This window comes from Rhinatrema bivittatum, chromosome 1 (genome assembly GCF_901001135.1).
Source record: "Rhinatrema bivittatum chromosome 1, aRhiBiv1.1, whole genome shotgun sequence".
In the NCBI taxonomy this organism is placed as follows: Eukaryota; Metazoa; Chordata; class Amphibia; order Gymnophiona; family Rhinatrematidae; genus Rhinatrema; species Rhinatrema bivittatum.
Window position 1 is genome coordinate 348,476,248 of NC_042615.1, and position 23,220 is coordinate 348,499,467.

Genomic DNA, 23,220 nt, shown 5'->3' on the forward strand with positions numbered 1-23,220 from the left:
AAGAGGACAAACTGACATCAAATAGTAGCAAATCACTGGACCAGATGGTACATATTCTAGAGTGCGAAAGAACTAAAAATTGAAATTTCAGACCTTTTATTAGCAATCTGTCAACTATCATTAAAATCAGTGACAATACTTGAAGATTGGAAGGTGACCAACATAATGCCCGTTTTTAAAAAGAGTTCTGGGGTGATCCAGGAAAATATATTCTGGTGAGCCGGACATCATTGCTAGGAAAACTGGTTGAAGCTATTATAAAAAACAAAATAACTGAACGTAAGAGTCATAGTTTAATGGGACAGCCAATCTGCTACATTTTGTTGAAAGTGGGAATAAACCTGTGGATAAAGATGAGCCAGCTGATATAGTATATCTGGATTTTTTAAAAAGCTTCCAATAAGGTATTTTATGAAAGACTTTTGAGGAAATTTAAAATGTCATGGGATAGTGTGATAATAAAATTTGTTATGGCCATCTGTTTAGTGGAAATTTACCAAAAGGGGTCCAGGGGGCACTGCTTGCTTGTAAATTGAGGGCTTCTTTCAAACTGTCTCTCCTTAGATAAGTAGAAGAAATAATGTATCACTTTGTAGTCATAGTTCCCCAGGAAAAGAATCATAAAATGTAGATCTTCAAGGTTAGTTAGTTTCCCAGGGCTCTGTGGAATGTTAGAAGTAAGCAAATGTTTCCTTTTACCTTGTGACCCTAAATTAAAGGAGTGTTGTCTTAATTACTAGGCAAAACTGTATTTAAGATTGGCCAATTCAATCACAAATTAAGTCAGCCTCTTAGGCTTATGAGCTGACTTCCTTATGCGCATAAGAAATAAAGGCTTTTGTTCATGAGAAATACACTGTCTCTATTTTCCTGTTGTCCTTTGCTAAACATTTTTCATTGCAATAGGTAGCAATATTCTATTGTGGACTGAGAACTGGTTAAAAGATAGGAGACAGAGTAGGGCTAATGGCTTGTTTTCCCAATAGAGAAATGTGAATAATGGAGTGCCCTATAGATCTGTACTGGGACCAGTGCTTTTTAACATTTATAAATGACAGAGATGGGAATGAGTGAGGTAATCACATTTGCTGATACAAAATTATTCAAAGATGTTAAATCCCAAGAGAATTGTGAGAAATTGAAAGTTGATCTTGCGAGACTGGGAGATTGGGCATCCAAATGGAAGATGACATTTAATGTAAACAAGTGCAAAGTGATGTATGTAGGGAACAGCAACCCAAATTATAACTACAAAATGCAAGATTCCACATTTGGAGTAACCACTCAGGAATATGATGTTGAAATCCTCTGCTCAGTGTAGGGTGGCGGCCAAGAAAGCAAATACAATGCTAGGAATTACTAGGAAAGGAATAGAGATTAAAATGGAGAATGTCATAATGCCTCTGTATCACTCCTTGGTACGACTGCACCTTGTATGTAATTCTGGTCACTGCATCACAAAAAAAAAAGATAACAAATTAGAAAAGATACAGAGAAAGGCAACTAAAATAATAAAGGGGAAGGAACGATTCCCTTATGAGGAAAGGTTAAAAGAGTTTGGGGCTCTTCAGCTTGAATAAGAGATAGCTGAAGGGAGAAATGATAGGGATCTATGAAATAATGAATGGAGTGGAGCGAATAAACATGAATCGGCTGTTTTCTTTTTGAAAGAGTACAAAGACAAGGGGACATTTAAGACAAATAAGAGAATATATTTTTTTACTCAACACATAATTAAACTTTGCAATTTATTGCCAAAGGATGTAATAAAAGCTGTTAGTGTAGCTGGGTTTAAAAAAAGGTTTGGACAAGTTCCTGGAAGAAAAGTCCATAAACCATTAAGGTGGACTTGGGGAAATCCATTGCTTTCCCTGGGATAAGCAGCTTGGAATCTATCTACCCCTTGGGATCCTGCCAGGTACTTGTGAACTGGATTGGCCACTGCTGGAAACAGGATACTGGGCTTGATGGACCTTAACTTTGACCCAGTAAGGAAAATCTTATGTTCTTATGGGAAGACAGGGTGAGACCCACGCAGAATAGAACTTAGGGGACCAAATCCATGAACTTCCCCCATAGCTAATAGCTAGGGCCATGAAAAATGTAGGGGGGTCAGGACCAGCTTTACCAAAATCTTTAGCAGAAGCTACTGCACTACTATAGTTGCTGAGCAAGACAAGATAATGGGAGCTATTGGGAGGCAATTAGTTGCAGCAAGTTTACAAATAAAAAGAAGCAGCACGTGACATAGGCAGTAAAGAAGCAGGACCACAGGGAAATGCACAAGTACAATAAAGTGGCAAACTCTGCCGTTTTCGGGCTTCTGTGATATTTGTTGCATTCTCCCTTTTTCCTGAAATGTCTTCACTATTTTTTCACTTTGGCTTTGAAAATTTTTATCATTTATAAAGATAAAATATTTTTCTGGTAGAAATTGGCAGTCTGAATATTACCCTCCCTCTCTGCGTGTGCTTTAGCAGTACTGCAAGAAGATGTTTTCAGGGACATATTTAGGTGGGGGTGGGGGGAAGGCAAAAAATAAAAAGGTACCCAATGCAAAAAATAGATGCAAGCATCCACAAGTAGTTTCAAAAGGAAACTAGGCAGATACTCTCCCTTGGAGAATTGTTGCATAGCCTGCAGGTAAAGAGCATTCATGGACTTTGCCCCTACGGGGACCATTTTATAACAATCCACAATCTGTTGGACGCTAGACGCCCAAGTTATACCCATTTTTAAAGTGAACTTACATACGTGAGCTTTCTTTGAAAAATGTTCCCACAAAAACTACCTGCAGCTTATACTTTGTGAGGGGTTTAGGGAAAAATTGTATGCACTTACTTTTCAAAATCAAAAAACATACGAATAAATGCAAACCTTCCTAAGATTCCACCCCCCCCCCCCCCCCAGAACACCTTGCCCCAGTGCATTTAAAAGTACAGGCACACAGGATGCATGCCCATATTTTTACATGCATATGGGCAGGCAAATTTTCATAAGACAGCCATTGTTTTACCTGCAGAAGTGCATCTGAAAATTACCCTCCCTAGGTACTGAATCTGAGTGCTAGCTGTATACCCCCCACAGAAACTAAACAGATAATTAGGAAAAAAAAATAAAACTACTCCACTACCACCAAATCCCTTTGTTAAGCCATGAGGCACCACGCAGATATACCAACCAGTAAGCAGAGAAATTCAATTAAAAAATTTTTTTTTACAGTGAATGAGCATGCACAAATTTGAATAGAGAGAGAGGTGTATAGCAAAATTCAAATTGTCGAAAATGATCTAAAAAAAATTCAAAGGAAGATTTGAATTTCCGAGGTACAGATGATGATGATTTACTGGATGAAGTAAACACTCCATCCCCCAATAAAAGAACGGTGTTTCACTACTATTGCATCAGGGAGGACTTGCATCCAAAATCAAACAGAAAAAGGTTTTCGAACCAACGAAGGTTCCCCCCCGATTCGTGCAGGATTAGGAAGCTCTGTCATCCTTTCCGGATTGGGGGCTCTGTTTTAGCTCAAGCGTTTTTGGGCTTTGCTATGTCCGGAGCCTGTCCAGCCCTATTTACAGGACGCTATGTATATCCTGCAGATTACATGGCAACAATGCAGCTACTTGCTATTAAGTTTTCCCCTGTCCTGGAAATTCATAGAGGCCGAATACTTCTTTGCTGGGACAGGTAGAATTCCAGCAACTCATGACAGTGGTAATGTCCAATTTTTTATTTCATCATCAGTTAGCGGATTACTTTCCGGTGCTTCTTTGGGAAATATTTAAAAAAGTGTCCAGAGCATGTATCATTGCATATGTCAGTCATAAGTAAGCAGAGATAACAGAGGCAAAATGAACTTGAGGATAAAATTGTGGATTTAGAAAGGAAACAAACAGCATGGTTCTAAAAAGATTTATCTTGTATTTTGATTACTAGATTCTAGTGTTTCCCTAATTTTTTAGTTTTCATACCAAAGTGGTAGGGATGGCACACACATGGCAAAGTGCCTTCAGTTATTCTCAAGAATACATATCTAATCTTTCAAAAGAATCATCTTTGTTTTCCAACACGATGCTTAAGACCACTTCCAGTACTTGGTCAGAATTATTGATATTATCCAAGAGGATCACCAGAAGTGAGTTGCATGGGATAACTCTTATTGAGTGCTGTAAGCAGGAAAAGATAACAAGAGGTTTAAGGATAAATAAAGAACCAAGACTTTTTTAGTCTGCCTTTTTGGAGAGATGGAATGCCATACTCAACAAATGCTCACTAGATCTAATGATCTTAATTATCAAATCAACACAGAATTTATGTAATACATTGCGAGCTGAGTTAGATGAAAAAATAGTCAAGCTAAAAACGGAGATTGATCATGAAACTTTTGAAAATAATTTTTCAGATCTTCAAAAATCAGTGGACACATTTAAAAAAAGATCTTAGAGAATATAAGCTCTCCAAATTTAATAGGGATGAGCAAGACTATAAGAGGGGTAGTATCTACGCATGGATGTTACCTAAGAATAAGAAAAGAAACGTCACCTTCAACAATTTCTCTGAAGGTTCCTCTTCCAAAGAAGATGAACATGAATGAATGCAATCTGACATTGATTTTTTTTTTTTTTTTTTTAAAGAAGCCAGCCTTTGCTCTGAGAAGAGGAAGAACTGGATGGAAAGCCCACAATGCACCTCCTTATAATCACGATGAGGTTGCGAGGTCCACTTAGAGGAAAGAAAGTACAGTGATTCATTTATCCAAATTTCAATTACAGGAAGAGGAGGTGACGGTCCTGAATTTGGGGCTATCTTTTGTGCCAACAGAGAAGCATGATCCTTTTCAATTTCACATAGACTTTCAGCAATTCATCAAAAAATTACTGCTAAAAATTTTCTTTAAAGATAATGCAACTCACTACCTGATCATCTTAACCTTCATATCACTTGATAATATATCACTAACACACCGTCTGTATTGCTCCCAAGAGCTATTAATTACCCTTGTTTATATTCTGATTTAATTATAAATATGGTAAAGTATGTCTATGTTTTTAACAATTCTGACATATTTAGACCTTTAACAGGTTTTTATAAATATTCATTATAACTTTAACTGTTAAAACTGTTCATCTGATTTCAATGTATAGCGTTGTTAACACTGTAAACCGGAGTGAAGGTCCCTGCCAATACTTCGGTATATAAAAACGTATAAAATAAATAAATAAAATAAATGCCTCCCATCATGGGGATTTGAGCATAATAAAGCCCTCAACATGGATTCTACCAGGTCCGATGCATCCATTGTTAGATTTTTAAAAGATGGTTTTAAAAAATGTATCAGTCTTGGAACAAAAAGATGAAAAATTTCGTAACAATCTTGATAAAACCTCACGTCAAGCATTATTTAATCTGGCCAAGAATCAAGAAATTGTAATTAAACCGGCCGACAAGGGTGGGTCGATCATGTTGACAGAAAAGATTACATTCAAAAAATTAAACACCAACTTGATGATGATACCACATATAAAAAAAATTAAAAGAGGATCCAACTAAAAAATTACAACAAATGATTCAAAAAGTCAGAGACAATAGCAAAGATTTAGGCTTTTTGACCTCAAAGGAATACACATATCTGAATTCTAAACATCCTCAGGTACCAGTGATATATATATGTGTTACCCAAGATCCATAAAACTCTTTGTATTCCTCCAGGAAGACCTATCATTTCATCCAATGATTCCATTTTGGAACCATTATCACAATTTGATTATTTTCTAAAAGATTTTGTGGAAAAAGGTCCAACGTATGTAAGAGATATAGCTTTTTTTTTTACAGGTGACAACCATTATTAGATCGTATACAAGATCAATGGTTGGTTTCTTTAGACATTCGATTGTTGTATACATCTATCCCCCAGGACGATGCGCTAAAGGTAATAGAAGATTTTCTGAATAAAAGAATTAGACCACATAGCATACCCACAGATTTTATTGAGTAGCCATTATCGCTTTGAAACAAAATTTTTTCAGTTTTCAAAATGAACTTTTTCGACAAGTTTCAGGGACAGCGATGGCCCCCCTCCAAAGTAAATTTATTTATGATGCAATTTGAACAGACATGGATTGACAACTCACCATTTGGTAAAAGGATTTTTTTCTAAAAGAGATATATAGATGATATCTTTATTCTTTGGAATGGCAGTGAACATGAACTCCATTCGTTTGGTAGATGGATTAATTCATGTGACATCACTATACAATTTACCATGCATTACGATTTTACAGCAATATCTTTTTTGGACATTTTGATAAAGAAAACAGAAATGGGGAAAGTTACAACGTGTGTATAAAAAACCACAGACAGGAATACGCTGCTACATTAAAAATTAGCTTACCAGTCTCCCAATTTTTCAGATACAGACATAACTGTACCAATAAAATCATTTTTTGGCAGAAATCTGAAGAATTAATGCAAACCTTTCGATTAAGAGGCTATCCTAATAAATGCATCAAGAATGGTTTCAAAAGAGCTCTGTATTATGATAGGGATGCATTATTAAGCATTAAACAGAGGAAAGAAGATTCGAACACAGCAACATGTGTGACTAGATATTCTCCGACTTCCCATAAGATTATCAGAAGTATTCGTCAACACTGGCAATTAGTGCAAATGATTCCAGGATTTGAAAATTTGGATTTTCGGATGCTTTTTCAGGAAGTAAGAATCTAAAGGAAATTTTGTGTCCTGCTACATTACCAGAGAAGAACAGAGAAGCACTGACGTTAGACAGAATGTTTTGGGATATAATAAGTGTGGTCATTGTTCAATCTGTGACCAAACTTTACAGCTCAAGGAGTATCTCTGTGTAATAATGGGACATACATACATACAAGCTACAACATTTTACTACTTGTCAAACAAGTTTTGTAGTTTATATTATTGTATGCCCCTGCAATAAGATTTATGTGGGACAAACTACAAGATCCTTATGACAACGCATAGGGGAACATAAAAACTGTATTAGAAACATGAGAAAAATAGCTCCCATTGTGTAGCCCTGTCTGCAGGAAGAACACCGTATAAAAGATCTTAAATGGTTTGCCATAGATTGTGTTAAATCTGATTGAAGGGGGAGGTAATCGTGAGTGGTTTTTATACCTAAGAGAACATCAATGGATTTTCAATTTATGTGCAGAGGAGCCCATTGGTCTTAATAGTAAGATCGAATGGAACAGTCTAAACTAAATTAATGCTTAAACACTTTATAATTTGTATATAATTGATAGGTAAGGTACCATCATCACATAATAGTGTTTTTTCAAAACATGTGAGAACGTAAAATCGTGGTTTGTGATTGGTATATACTTAGATCTCAGAAAGCTTTAAAGGAAGGCATGGCCATCTTGGTTATTTGAACCCATTTTTTTTGAGACAGAGGACATGAAGCTAAAAAAGTAATCGTGAATATTCTGGAGAAATAGAGTGTCAATACCGTACCAAATTTCCATTTGTTAAAAAGCTTAATCTTTTTTCAAAAACATTTTTCTATTATCTCTCCGATTTGTAGAATTCGCCCTGATGCAGAGTTAGCAAAACGTTGTCAACATCGGCGCTTTAATTTTGGAGAAGATTAAATTGTTTGAATATACATTAACAAGCTCATAGAAATTGAAGAAATTTTGGACAACATACAGATAAGTGTGGAATAAGCTACACAGTTCAAGTTGAAAAGGAATTTTTTTGGGCATATATAACGCTTTATATAAAACCCTAAGATCAATGTATAAGTTTGATTCCTCAAGCAGGCTTAAATGACAATGGGTTTTGTGAACAACAAAAAAAAGGGGGGGACCACAAAATAAAAAAAATTCAAGAATTTTCACTTTTTGTAATCAAAAAATGAGGTTTCTGACCTATGATTGCAACAACTGGTTTATAAGGTTTGAACTCTTATGACCTTAAACAATGCTGAGGTCTTTTCCTCTTTTCACAAAACTGTTTTAATAGGATTTTATAATATATAAAAAAGAATTTAAAAAAATAGTTATATTTCTTATACATTGATGTTTTTGCATACATACTAGCTATTTTTTGCATTTTAATACAGAAACAAAAGCAAAGGGCCTTTGTTGATAAGATCAAACAGAAAGAAATTTGGTCATTCTCGTTTGTGTAACATCTTTTCAGCTGTAATTTCAGGTTCAGGTTTAGGGAATAGCCTTCCATTGGAATTGAGAGAAGTACATTTAGTAAAATTCTGTAAAAAGTTAAAGACATGGTTTATGTCTATTGACAATTAGATCCTTTTGCTATCTGAAATTCATGCCAATTACAGAATATCTTATCAATGATTGAAAACTAATTTTCATTTGCTGTACGGGAGTATGAATTAGTTGGGGGTTGGCATCAAATACCGTATGTACTGCTAGGATGTTTTTTTATTTTTTTATATTTTCATATTAAAATGATTATGTTTTAAATATGTGAATCTTATATTTGGTTTTGTTTGTTAACTTTGTTCATCACTTTGGGCGATTGTTTCAATCTATCAAGTGATTCACAAATGCTGTTAAATAAACAAACATCCATCTGGGAGGTTTTGCTATACACAATTGGCCATTTCTGAAGCTTTCAAGAATTTCTATCAAAATCTTTAGTCATCCAAACAGGTTACTACCAAAGCTGAAATTGAGGCCTTTTTGAAAACTACTCATTTATCGCTTAGCAATGAGCAGAGAAAGGCTTTAGCACGCCCAGTTCAGGGGCAAGAGATATATAGGGCTACTATGGCCCTCTCTTTAGGTAAAAGTCTAGCCTGGATAGGTAGCCAATTGAGAAGTATAAACGGCGTTTGCTGCTTCTGTCTCCTATGTTAACTTATTTACCGTAATAGCATTAAAGTACCTACACATCTATGGGTAACCTATTGGATGCTGATATCATTCTTTAAAAAAAACAAAAACTAATCAATTAGATTGTAGCTCCTGCAGACCCATCTCTCATTAATTCAGATATCAAGATATTGGCTAAGATATTGCAGCTGTCTGAAATCACTTATCCCACTCCTCATGCATCCAGACCAATCCGGCTTTGTGAAGGGCACAACCTCCACCGCTAATTCCAGAGGACTATTTAACATGATATGTTGGGCTCAAAAACTAACTTCCAGGACTGATTCTGTCCTTGGATGCCAAAAAGGCCTTTGATCATGTTTCATAGCCCTCAATGTTTAAAGTGTTGAACAAATATAAATTTCTTTCCAATTTCATACGTTGGATCAAAGCCGTTTATGTGTCACCAAATAGGAGCAGTGCAGACTGCAGACTTAAAAGTTCATTCAACTTAGAATGTCAAAGTATAATCAATCATACATCCAAGGCAGTAATTTGTTTTAGAGCTCCAAAGGTAATTTATTAAATCCTTTAAGAATAAACCTTCACAAATAGTCTTGAAAATGCCGAGTCCCCCTACATGTACAAGTTTCGTGGATGCACTGCATCAAAGGTGTATAAATAGCAAAATTCTAACAATATAATAACCTTTGCACACACCAGGAGATAACTGAACTTACCTGCTCTCGTCAACACTACACTTGTATAAAGTTCTGTATACAGCATCAGTTTTAGATAGGAAATGTTACTAAGAGAAGAGGTATACATACACCATTCCAAAAAGAGCACCAAAATGGTCAAATGACCCTAGGGCTCCAATGAAAAATGAAGGAAGTTCAAATCAATCCAAAGGGAAAAATAGAAAACCTGTCACAAATATTCCACATGATTACACTTACACATGAAAGGCATTTTATGAACTGTGTCATGAAGCACCTTGCAAATTATAGATTTTTAAAACTCCTAATTTGTGACAATCAAAAAACAGTCCAAAAAAATAAACCACATGGGCTGACTTGGCCTTATATATACAATGAGAACTTAAGAAAAAGGGAAATAAATTGAACAAAAAGTATAACTAGATTTCCTAGCAGAATAAGCCTACCTATTATCTATAAACAGAAAAACTGCATTCAGAAAACTGAAAGCATTGTTAATCTAAGTAGAACCATTACTGATTTATAATAGTACATTCAAAGGGCCATCAAATGGTTCCCAGAGACCATTCTAATAAAAGAACCAGTCCTCAAAGCATGATGTCTTAGTCCTAGACTTGCACGTATGAAAAATCAAGAAATAAAAAACAAAAACAAAACACACGAAATGACCTAGGCCAGGATTCATGATGAACACGGCGGTAAAGGGGAGCGGTCGGGCGATAGCCTGCAGCCGGCCACACCACGGCGTGCGGTTTCACCTGCCGCACACTATCGCAGGCATAGCGCCACCGTAAAAGGTGGTGCTGTTTCCCACGCTACTGCCGCCAATAATGTTCTAAACATTATCACCAGCAGTGCTACCGCCGCAATTACCATAATTCCCTAACTCCGCTCCAACTCCTCCCCTCACCCTAATTTAAATCTTACAGCCGCAACAAGGCCCTAACGCATGCGATAAGGGCCTATCGCGGCTTGGAAAATAACCCCCCCTATTTAGTAGAGACTCTGGTAAGCAAGTCTAAAATACATTCCCTCATTCAGACTTGGAATGATGAATTGCTCTTACACCTGGACGAGGAAGAGTGGGGTGTACCACAGTTCTGTCACAGGAGAATTGATCTTATACTTAAGACTCCTCCATCGCACTTATAGATTTCCTACAATGTTTAATAGGTTTACTCCATCATCCTCTGCTATGTGTTGCCAATCCTGCGAACAAAGACTCACATGTGCATATGTGGTGTACATGCTCTAGGGACCAGGAATTCTAGGTCAAAGTCTTTAGGGTGATCTCATGAATGTTTGGGCAGGAACTTTTGATTTCTTCTGAACTGGCTCTACTGACTTATTGTGAACCCTTTCCAGTTTCAAAAAAATATTAAAATTTTGGCTAACCATCTGTTATTGGCTGCTAGATTTACCATTGCTAAATCGCTGAATAGCTGGCGCTGTCAGATGTTCAAAATTGCCCGCATAGAGAAGTAGACATATGCCTTCAAAAGGTACTCTTACAGCTCCACATGGGGTAGATTCTGGTCCCATTGGTCCACCTGTCCCTAGTAATTTTAATTCATCAGCTTTAGGTCGGGACTAGAGGACACTGGGATGTAGACAATGTTTTATTGCTGATGTAAATGCTGTATTATTGCTCTGGCAGTAGTTTTGTCATTTGCCTCTTTAGGGGGTTATTGTTATCAGCTTATATGCACCTCTACTTCTGTTACATGGTACTCAGTTGTGTTTGCTACTCCATTAAATAAAGAGCATTAAAAAATTTTAAGAAAAGAACGTGGCAGTGGAAAAAGTTGATAAAAGGGCACGCCGCTGCTTGCAGGGATTTGAAGGCCCCTGGGTCTTTGCTGATGATGTCAAAGGGCTGTCCAGAGCCTGCCAGATCTTCACAGCCAACAACAGGGAGACGCCTCCTCCACCAGCCACAATCCCTCCCTGGAGAGAAGAGTTCTAAGAATCAAATTCAGAGTCCACTGGGAGCCAGAGCCCCAAGGAGAAAGCAAACATGTTTAACACTGATCTCCCTGACTCTGCTGTCTGGACCACGAAATAGCTGCAACGGGGACCTCCAGGGAATTAAGAGCCCAGCCCTTGTCAAAAAAAAACCTTTTTGCAGGAAGGTTAGCATGGACAAGATGTCCACCTGCCACGGTGAAACGGCCAGAGATTTGAAAAAAGCTTCAAGTCTAATGAGACTCTGCCAGAAAAGATCAGTGCTTAAGAATATTCCTGTCTGAGATAACATACTCCTCAAAGATAAAATACAAAGCCAGTTTCTGGCATACCAGGCTGTGAGCAATTGAATTTTTTTTTTCCCTTCTGGCGGCTGAATAATCTGTCACCATCAGATTCAATTGTTGGGGATCCCCATAATCTTTTCTGTTCAGGAAAGCTTCCAGTCTGAGCTCGCACATTCTGGTAACCAACTTATTCCGTTTGAAATTATCAGTTTAAACATTTGCTACGCATGCAATGCACACAGCTAAAAAGCACAGTAAGCTCTGCTCCACCTTCCAGAACAACTTGCTTGCCTTCTGGGTTATCATTGGTCTCTGAGCCTCCCCTTTCCCATTCACATAAATAACCAATAAAGGCAGAAACTGCAACCAGGCTGTCCAGATAGCCTTGGTTTCCAGTCTGTTTATAGACCACATGCTTCTTTCTTGGACCAGATCCCTTGAACCATGAGAGAGGTGACAGAGCTCACCCCAGCACACCAGGCTTATGTCCGATGTGCCCACAATCAATCTGGAAGGATCCAGCTTCACTCCTTTTGATAGCTCATAGTACTCGCCACCTGAGTCAGACCATTCCTGACAGAGTAGAAGAGGGAGCCACATCCTGTAGTGCTGACTACGAGGACTAGCAGAAAAAGAGACATTTGAAGCCAAAGGCGAGACCAGGCCCCAGGGAAATAGATGCAGAGAGGCTATCGCAGAAGCCAGGAGCGGGAGATACATCATCCTTGTAACTCAGTGGCATAAGTCTCACACCTGAGCTAACTATTTACTGATGCTCACCTGAGTCAGGAAGCCTCTACCTACCCTAGTATCAAGACAAACTCCCCAGCAAATCAAGAGACTGGAAAGACACCAGACTTCCTGAGAAGCTCATCACTCAACCCAAGACTGATGATCTCAGCTACCCTGGATGAGGATGACAGGCACTTCTGAGCTTTACAAAACCCAAGGTACAGATCAAAATAAGGATGGGATTTAGCCTTCCAATCTCAGAGTGAAAGATTTCGCCACCAAGGCAAATCATAAATTGAAAATGGAAATGCTTCATTCAAATACAAACACAGGGCCAAAAAAAACCTCTAAAGATCTTAACAGAAGCTTCTAAAAGGTCCAAGAAAGAAAAGAACTCCTCTTGCCTCATTGCCAGACTGATAGAGCAAGGATTTCCACACTGAAGTGACATATTGCCAAGACATCCAATTCCTCCCTTCTGACAGAGAGCCCTAGAGACCACCAGCCTTTTTCTTTCAGAACCTGAAACCAGAGTACCGCCCTAACCCATGAGTCTTGAGCGGTACTGCAACACAGATATCAATCTCTGAGGCTTCCTGAGAGTGCTTTTACCACTTACTATTGGAGGCTAACAGACAAGGACACACCGTCAACACTTTGGAACAAAGGAATGGCAACCTCTAGGGACCACCAGACCCAAACCATGACCTGGCTGGGCAAGGAATCACCCACAGTAGGGCTACTGTAAGCAGCTGCCAACCAGAATTACTTTTTTTTGTGTCTGTGTGTGTGGGGGGGGGGGGACCCAAAGACCCTTCATGGACCAGATTTTGTTCAATTTTGCAGACATTGATTTTAACGGAAATGGATTATTGCAACTTGCTCCTCATAGAGATGCCTGCTAAGGTCCTTCTGGCTTTATAAATTGTTCAAAATTTTGCAGCCAGACTGCTAACCGGCAAAGAGGTTTGCGAGCATATAACTCCAATTTTACAAGGGCTGCACTGGATCCCTGTAGCATGGCACATTAAATATAAAATTTGCACTATAATATACAAGTTGCTAAATAACATCTTTATCCCACGATTCAGTGCCATACTGCGAATATCCGTCCTTTTGAGGCATTTCACTTGGCTGATGATTGACTCTTGGAAACATCTTCCTTTCGAAAGGTTCATCTTGAAGCAAGCGAGACAGCCTTTTCCATGATCGGCCCAACCTTATGGAACGCACTGCTAAAATGTCTAAGGAGCGTGTCAAGTAGCCAGTTATTTAAGGCGGCTTTAAAGGCTCATTGCTTTAAACAGGCTTTTGGCGATGGCCTCCAAGAGTTGGTGTTGTTTTTGGAATTTTTGCTCTTACTACTATTTTTTTTTCAGGATTAAACCAGTTGGTTAAGGCCTGTTTTGTTTTGACCACGTTTGCAGATTTTATGTTTTTTTGTTTTATTATGCAAGTTTCTCCTGAAATTCACCATGCACTGTGGATATGCATGGAATAGAAATTCTTTTAAATAAATAAACAAACCAGACTCCGAAGGGATTCTTGGGAGCCACAATCCAGGTCAATTTTCCACCAGGCCTCAAAGGGAACCCTGGGAGCTAAAATCCAGGCCTGCTCCACTAGGGGAAAACAGCATGCAAGCTGTTGTCCTGGGAGCTTGCTCCACCAGGGACAGAGCCCGAAGGCTAGAGACCTGGGAGCCAAGAGATCCTTCTGCACTAGTCCACCATCTGCTGGAGACGGAGAAATACTGACTGTTGCCAGGGTACCACCAGCCTACACACCAAGTGATGATGTCACTGAAAAAGGGCGTCTCCACTTGCTAATAGGAGTGTAAAAAATTATCATTTAGCAGAGGTATACAGTGCTAGGAAATCGTGCCTAAAGATTGATCAGGGTCCTTAGCCTAGAGTGGTATGGTATACTGATCACCTTTTCCCTTCATTGTAGATTTGGATGAAGAGAACATTTAACAAAAAAGAATAGCATGAACTTTGTTAGACACTCCAAAGCATTTTTTTTAATGGAAGCTGAAAACATGTAGGTAGAGTACCAGGGAACTGGCAGTAATATTTATCATTAGTTGGGAACATCATCTTCAGGCCATTCATCTAGTCCTGGAAAACATCCCAAAGTCTAATAGGCAGCCAGGCAACAGGATATTTGTGAATGAAACCCCTACAGCCCAAACCAACCCGATGGCTTGTGCTCTGTACTAGTAAACTTTGACTCCTGCATCAGGGCATGTGACAGTAGGAAGGCTGGCTCACCAGCAGAGGGGATGACAGCTATGTGATGTCTGTAAAGGTTTAAGGCATTAAAGAGGCAGCTCCAAAAAAAAGAAACCACCAACAAGTAGAGCAGGAAGTTTAGAATGCAAAGTAAAGAGTATTTATAGAATGGAGTTAAAACCCAACCAGAAACCTATAAGACAGACTATTGCCATTTCCCTGGGCACTGAAGGGAATTTCTAATGGCTGCACACAAGACTTTGTTAAAATCATTCCTACAGTACCATACAGCGTCATTACGCTGCTATGTAATGTTTGTGTTTTACTAAGTTTGACCCAACTAATGTCAAAACCAATCATTATGAACCATCTAAAAGTGATATTCCATTATAGGTAGCATACGAAAAATTTTAATTACATTTTTTAAATAATTATATTCTTTGATAGCACAAATCCACTGAGCATTTTTCTGTTCAAGAGATAAAGGAAAAGTACGAGACAGTAAAGATTCTCTCATTTTGGGTGGAGGAGGGGCATCTTTTAGGTCAATTTCAGACAAATTCCAGGTTGTGCAGGGAAATTTACATGTCGAGAAATCTTTAACTCAGTCAATCTGATTACCCAATTTAGGGTCCATGCACAAACGGGCCGATACAGCACGGTGTGCTCAGGCCGAGTGCACCGTTAGCCCCCGTCTGGATGTGCTATTATTACCCCTTATACAGTAAGGGGTAATGGCACGAGGAAAAAGCATGTCCAACCCCCAAAAAACTAATAGCGCCCGCAACATACAAATGCATGTTGATGAGCCTATTAGTTATTCCCGCGCCATAAAGAAGGTAAAATGTGCAGCCAAGCGCACATTTTACTCTCAGAAATTAACGCCTGCCCAAAGGAAGGAGTTAATTTTGGCCGGCACTGGGAAAATGTACAGAAAAGCAGAAAAAAACTGTTTTTCTGTACACCCTCTGACTTAATATCATAGCGATATTAAGTCGGAGGCCCCAAAAATAAAAAAAAGTAAAAAAATCGTTAAAAAAATTAAATAAAAATAAAAAATCAGCCCGCAGCTTGGAAGACAGACGCTCAATTTTGCCGGTGTCCGTTTTCCGAACCCATGGCTGTCGGGTTCGAGAACCGATGCCGGTAAAATTAAGCGTTGGCTGTCAAACCCACTAACAGCCGCCTCCTTTTTACCGCGGGCCCTCATTTGAATACTCGATTGCGCGCCGAGGAGAGTGGCCTGGGCGCGCGTCAGGAGAGCGGGTGCTCGCCTCGGACCTCTGGTTCTCCCCCGCATTTTACTGTATCGGCCCGAAACTAACTTGCAGAGAAAAGCTGAGTACCTCAAAAGTTTTTGTATTGGCTGATGTGACCCATTATTCAAGCGCTGGACCTCTCAAAAATGTCAATCTGATTGGCTAATTAGCCTTCCTTATCTAATGGACACATATCAGCCATGCAGAAATCTGAATCTGTCATTCAAAGTCATTCGTGCTCAAAAAGTAGTAATAAGTCTTTTTTTGTTACATGTAACACTAGGCTGGTTTACCCGGAGAGTGGACCAGAGGCCGTACTTCATATCACAGTTTCAGGTGGTAAACGTCCCTTACTGTTACAGTTCTTTAAACTTCAGTGTTCCCTGAGCGGGGGGAAAAGGTAACTTTTAAGGCCCTTCGCATTGCGACACTTAATTCCCAGTTCACAAATCTTGTACACAGCAGTGATGAGCACAAAAGTCACTTTGCAGCAAGAAGCACACTGGAAGCTGACTCAGTTTCCAACATTACTTTTAATGATAAATGATGCAAATGATCTTTACTTTGTGTACTTTGAGGTCAAGATCCACATTCAAGTTCTTTAATAAATTTGTGACTTCAGAAAGTCTTGTTTAAAGTTTAAATGGTAAAGCCAAGTGATTCATTCGTTAATCTGTTTTCTCCCATCCCTCTGGTTTAAGGCAAGCTTTATACTTCTTTCCCAATGTAAAATTAAAATCCAGATTTAGATGTCTCTTCCAATACACAATCATTTATCTCCTACCTTTCCCCATGTAGTTTCCTTATACTGCTTGACCTCCTCAAGTTATTCTCCTCTTTTCCCCTTTTAGTATCAGAACGATACTGCAGTTACTCCTCTTTTCCCCAGTAGATGCTCCTGGGCCCTGTGGAGGGTCCATGCCCACTCCTTTCTCCCCACTCTCTTTGTTCTCTGGATGGCTGCAAGTCATCCCTCCTCTGTGTGCTAATGATCCGCAGGTTCCTTCTCACTCAAGCAACCTCTCCCACTGATGTTAAAGTAGCTGCACCCACACTTAAAGGGCACTCAGAAACTTAATAAAGCAGCATCAAAAATACAAAACAGATAGGAAGGGAGGAAAGAAACTCCCATATTCAAAATAAAAAAAAAGTCCCTGGAGGCATTAGGATTATATAAAACCTTACAAATAAATAAATAAATAAAAAATAGTGGTCTGGCTTTATATACACCAAAGAAATCTACCAAATACTCACTTCCATGTAGGGAACTATATACACAAAATGCTGTTATCACGTTTCCTCCCCACACAAATGTTATATTGTACATGGTCTCTAGTAGGGATTCAAAAGATCTCCACATAAGATAAATTAGCAGTTTCCACAACGGATGCTCTCTGAAACCATTCTCCACGCTCTCCCCTCCACTTAATTTGTAACCTTGTTTCATCAAGATAGAGACGGGAAGTGTTGCCATGGCTGTACTTGTGGCTTACCGCAGCGGCAGAAGGATGCCATAGCGCACGACAACGCCAAACACCCAGATCAAGGTTAGCCGCAGGCTGATATACTGAAAGTTGTTGTTGGTCCTTGTCAAAAGGTTCCAGGACAAGAGCTCCTCTGAGGTAAACCTCTGCGTGACCTCATCTTCCATGATGGCTTCAAAGCCCTTCTTGGAGAAGTAGAAGACGTCCGACAGCTCAAAATCCCCACGTTGTTCATCCTGGCTCATGTTTTTCCGCAAGCCCGCAATCTCCGTCTCCATAGGCGATTCATCCCTTACGATGATGCCTGTAAGATCAACAAAACACAAGCATGATCAAATAAGAAAAAGCAATTGTATGCTTTTCTAGAAAACAACCCATACCCTGTTCACAGATAGGAGCTTACGAGAAGGCAAACAACTAAATAGGTGTTATTTTAGAAATGTAATGGGTCTTCCCTTGACAAACAAGGCAGAAGCAGCTCGAGATGCCTTTGGCGCTCTCAGTGTTTTCTCACAGAACAGTTAATTGCTTAACCAGAACTCCAATTTTAGTTTCGAAAGTCAGTTTAAAATGTTTAAACTGAAACCTGAAGGATCCAGGAACACTGATGCACAGCTTGTAGAAATGTCATAAGTTTGAGTTTTGGACTAAAATCCTAGACATTTTGGGTTAAGTATCCCAAACCCCACCTCGTGCCTTTACACCTAGGATTATATTACTTGCAAGGTTTAGATGAACAAATTGTTGAAACAACTTACTATATAAAAAAAAAACAAACCAAAAACAAACACACACCTCTTGGTGCAACTCCAGAGAAAGCCTGGAACAACATCTTTTAGGCTTGGTGTGGGGATGAACATTTCAAAGAATGGGTTTATATCTTAACTTGTGTTTTCTTTATGTTGTCTCTCTTCTCTGATGTTTTATTATGTCCTCTGCCTTGTACAATATTATTCAAAAGGCAGATTAGAAATGTATAGATACATAAAATCTTTTGCGAGTTGGATATTAGAAATGAAAAAGTACCAGCTTCACACAGCTCAATTTGATCTCTCAAAAATGGCATCATTTGAAAGAATTTTTGAGTGAATTCCCCTGTTGAAGGCATCGGAGGATGCCAAAAACATTGGTAATGTTGGGACACATCTAAATATTTCAGTAGGAAAGAAGTGGATACTAAAAGCTAACTGATATTTTGTTTTTAATGTTTTTCAAGTTGAAATAATTTTTTTTTTAATTGCGGAAATTGGTAAATGATGTGAGCTTCAGTGCTTGGTTTATGATACTGGTTGAAGCCCACTGTGCGCAAGAGCATGTAAATTAAAATCACAAGTACTACTTATCTGATACCGTGCCCTGTAGAGAAAAGAAAAATGGGTAAAAGATTTCTTTGAATGTTTGACTCAAATCTTTTTTGGTTTTAAGTAATATTGATTCGAGGTACTGTTCTGTTTTTGTGTGTGGAATTAAGCCAGGTTTTACACCTCTACCATCTGCTGGAGACAGAGAAATACTGAAGGACTGCAGGTGGCACACTAACCTAAGTAGTGCAGTATCAGTAAAGCTTTTCTTCTCTATCGCCATCTGCTGGTAGGGGTCTGGACTGATCTGGAGTATGAACAGGAAATTCATGCTTAAGTAGCCTCTGTGCTCAGTAAGCTGATTTTCAGAAGGGCTAAGTATGAGCATACTGTCACTGAGTATACTTCATGGTTTTGAAGTATATACATATTTACGCATTTTATGAACAAGTATGTACAGCTGCTAATCTAGTTGCCTAAATTAAATCAGACACCTATCATCTTCAGTTTTTGGGTAGGTGGGTTTGGATCAAGTGGTAGAAGGTCTCAGCGAACTATACAAGTATTTCCCCAAGCAAGATACAGGCATACATCAGACAATTTTATAAAATACGTGCCTCCGTGCATAAATAGAGGGTATTACATGCATTTTAACATATAAAATAAATGCACATACTTTTATTAAAAAAATGGGTATAAACCATGGGGATTCCTGCATTAAAAAAAAAAAACATGCGGGTACTAAAAAATATGCGCGTCCTTTTGGGGGCAGGGATACGCTGAGTTATGCACTCTATTGACCCTCCCCATGTCAAGGAGATCCTTCTTATATGTTGGGTAAGATTAATGTTATAGAAAGTTTCAGCAGATATAACCCTTTTCTGAAGCAGACCCAGATGTTTTAAATCTATTGAGTTAGCTGGGCCATCTTGGGTATACTTGGCTTAGGACAGGGTTTAGCAGTTTGTTTATCTTGTAAATTAATGCTAGATCAGAAGTAAAAGTTGATATTGAGGATGAAACTATTAGAACAAAGAGCAGATATCTTTTTTTTTTAGAGAATCCTGGCTCACACTGGATAATGGAGTTGAACAGATCTGAACACCTGGTTACTCCACCAGGCTAGAGAAAATAACATTTTTAGTTGCTCATTTCTACCATTGTCGTCTGATGGATTGTGAATGTTTATTTATTAAGACAGGGTCTCATTTTCAAGTAGGTTTCATGATTAATTATTGTCTGCCTGGGGAGAATCTCAGAGGTGTTAGTATGGGATCACCTGCCTTGTTTTAGATGATTTAAATCAATCATATTAAAAATGACCTCTCTTGTCATCAAGCCCAACATTTTCTCTCTGCTCTTGAGCAATTGATGAAAGCCCACCCACTCTGCAGGCCAGATATTCGATTTAATCTTTTGTTCCAAAGCTTTCGCAACTCTGAATAAGATTAAAATCTTAAAAAGGGTCTCCAGTGCCAAGGTCAGTTCACGGTTAAAAGAAATGTAGCCTTGGTCTTTATTCTTATGAATTTCAGGAGAAACAAGAATCTCAGTCCTTGTTCCAGATATAAAAGACAGACAAAGCACTATTTCGTTAGTGAGATACAGGACAGTGGGCATACATTTGATCGAGCAGTTATTTCTTAGCGTTATGAGATCACTAATATTCTTCATGAAATTCAATCGCTCTTGTACTAGGAAAAGTATGCATTGGTATTCGGATGATCGGCAGGCATTAAAAAGACCAGATAAGCATTCAGAATGTCAGAAGAAAATCCCATGATATTGGAAGTTAAACATCTTTGGGCTTGCATTATGCTGAATTTTTGTTTCTAACAACAGATTTTTGTAGTCTCTATTGCCTCTGCAAAGAACTGCACTAGAGAATTGTTTAGGATAGCCAAAGAATTACCTAATTTCTCTAAAAATGTTCACCTAACACCAGATTGCGAGCATTTTGCTACTTTTTTTTTTTTTAGTCCAAGGTCACCATAATCCAGGGGTCAGGAACCTTTTTGGCTGAGAGAGCCATAAACGCCACATATTTTAAAATGTAATTCCATGAGAGCCATACAATATGTTTAAAACTAAATACAAGTAAATGTGTGCATTTTATGTAAGATCCCACTTTTAATGTACAATAAGTCTCTGAAAATATTACACCAGGCCTTAAGACACCAATACATCTCCTATTAGGAAAACGGACCAAGTCAGGCTGCTATAGAGTCCTACACAGAAACAACACGCCAGCAGAAAACCTCACCTGAATCACGTGCTGTCCCTCACCTAACATAGAATAAAGAGACCAAAACGCATAACAAGAAGCATGCAGAAAAAACTGAATTGGAAACTGCAACAAGCCAGAGTCTCTGTATACAGTTGTAACAAAGGAAAAAAAGAAACATCACCCATCCTTATAAAACAAATCAAGAAATATAAAATCATCAGCAGTAAAACTGTACTAACAAAAAGAACATATTTCGAAACAGCTGATGAGAGGAATATCCAATAATTAAAACTCATATAAAACATTTCCAGATACCAACAAAATATTTCAAAATAGCAGACACAAAGATCCAGTAATGAAAAATAATAAGGATACAAAATTTTTTTGCTCTGCATACCTGGGAAGGTTTTGATATCCAGGTGTCCTGAGATTGTTCTGAATTAGCAGGAGGTGGGGTGGTTTGCTTGGAACTTTCTCCTCTCTCAGTCACATACCAGCGCTCTCTCTCACACTGGCTCTCAATGACACACCTATACACACATGCTCTCAGTACTCACATATACACATGTTTTTTCTCACTCACTTATATAGGCTCTTAATTACACATTTACACACATGCTGTCTATCTTTTCACGCTTACACACACACACAGGCTTTCAATCACATAAATACATGCTGTCTTTTTCTCTCACACACAGACTCTCATTCACATGCTTACAAACATGTCCTCTCTTTCTCTCATTTACACACAGGCTCTCAATCACATACTCACATGCTCCATCACCTAAACCAGCTGTCAATCAGACACAGACACACATGATCTCTCTCTTACTTATACACACAGGCTCTTAATCATACATACACATGATTTCTCTCACACACAAAGGATCTCAATCATACACACATACTCTTTCACACAAACAGGTTTTCAATCACAAACTTACACATACAGGTTCCCAATGGTAAACTTACATTCATGCTCTCTCTCTCACAGGCAGGCTCTCAATCACAGACATACTCTCTTTCACATACACAGGCTCTCAATCATTCACATACATGCAATCTCACTCACACACACAGGATCTCAAACACACATGCTTGCTCGCTCATTCACTCTCTCTCTCCCCCCCACCCCCACCCCAGGAACTCGCGGAAGCAGCAGCCACCCCCCAACACTAACCTCCTTCATTTTCAGCCCTCGCGGAGGCGGAGTCCCATCGGCCGCGGTTGAAACTCTTCATTTTCCTCCGAGCCGCGCTGCAGTCTTCTTCCCACAAGCGTGGCCTCTTCTTCTCGCGCAGGCACCAGATGCTCACCACTTCCTCTTCCGGGCCGCGGGAAGAAGAGAGCACGCCGGTGCTGAGCGGCACCGGCGTGCTCTCTTCTTCCCGCGGCCCGGAAGAGGAAGTGGTGAGCATCGGGTGCCTGCGCGGGAAGACTCCCGCGCAGGCACCCGATGACTCCAGCGCTGGCACCCGGCTGACTCCAGTCGTGCCGCTGCCGGCGTGCTCTCTCCTCCTCCTCCCCCCCCCCCGCGGCCCGGAAGAGGAAGTGGAGAGCATCGGGTGCCTGTGCAGGAAGAAGAGACCACACTAGCGTGGTCTCTTCTTCCGCGCAGGCACCCGATGCTCACCACTTCCTCTTCCGGGCCGCGGGGGGGGGGAGGAGGAGAAGAGAGCACGCCGGTGCCGCTGACTCCAGCTGTCCCGCCGCGTTCCGCCCGGGCTGACAGCATTTTAAGCCCGGGCGGCGGAGGACCGGGGAGCAGCTGGGTCAGCGGGGAACCGCGAAGTGTGGCGACACTTGTCTGCGAGCCAGATGCAGCCCTCAAAAGAGCCATATCTGGCTCGCGAGCCATGGGTTCCCGACCCCTGCCATAATCCATTCTGAGCTGAAGAGGTTAGAAGAGCCAAACCTACGAGTGACTGCCGGATTACTGGAAGCCCCTCCCCAGCTGGTTTAATCACAAAAAAGATACATATAATTTGCAATCTCTTGGAGGGTTTAAAACTTAATTTGGGAAAAATGTGTCCTACAGCTTGCATTTTTTTTAAATCCCTGTCCATAATGGCTTGTGAAGAGGATGCTCTGATTATTGGCTGAAAATAATAACTGCCTCTTACTCTGAAGGGCATACGCCCTCATGTCTTAAAAATTCCAATCTGTGGCCCTTACGGCTAT

The 23,220-nt window shown here is 39.6% G+C and overlaps 1 protein-coding gene across 1 annotated transcript in view; it reads right to left on the reverse strand.

Annotated features, from left to right (window-relative positions):
• GPAT3 (glycerol-3-phosphate acyltransferase 3) overlaps positions 1-23,220 on the reverse strand; it is a 115,869-nt gene that overhangs the window by 42,065 nt on the left and 50,584 nt on the right. The window contains exon 3 of the mRNA XM_029599392.1: positions 17,521-17,815. Within this exon, the coding sequence (XP_029455252.1) occupies positions 17,521-17,815 (295 nt within the window). The remainder of the gene's footprint in view (positions 1-17,520; positions 17,816-23,220) is intronic.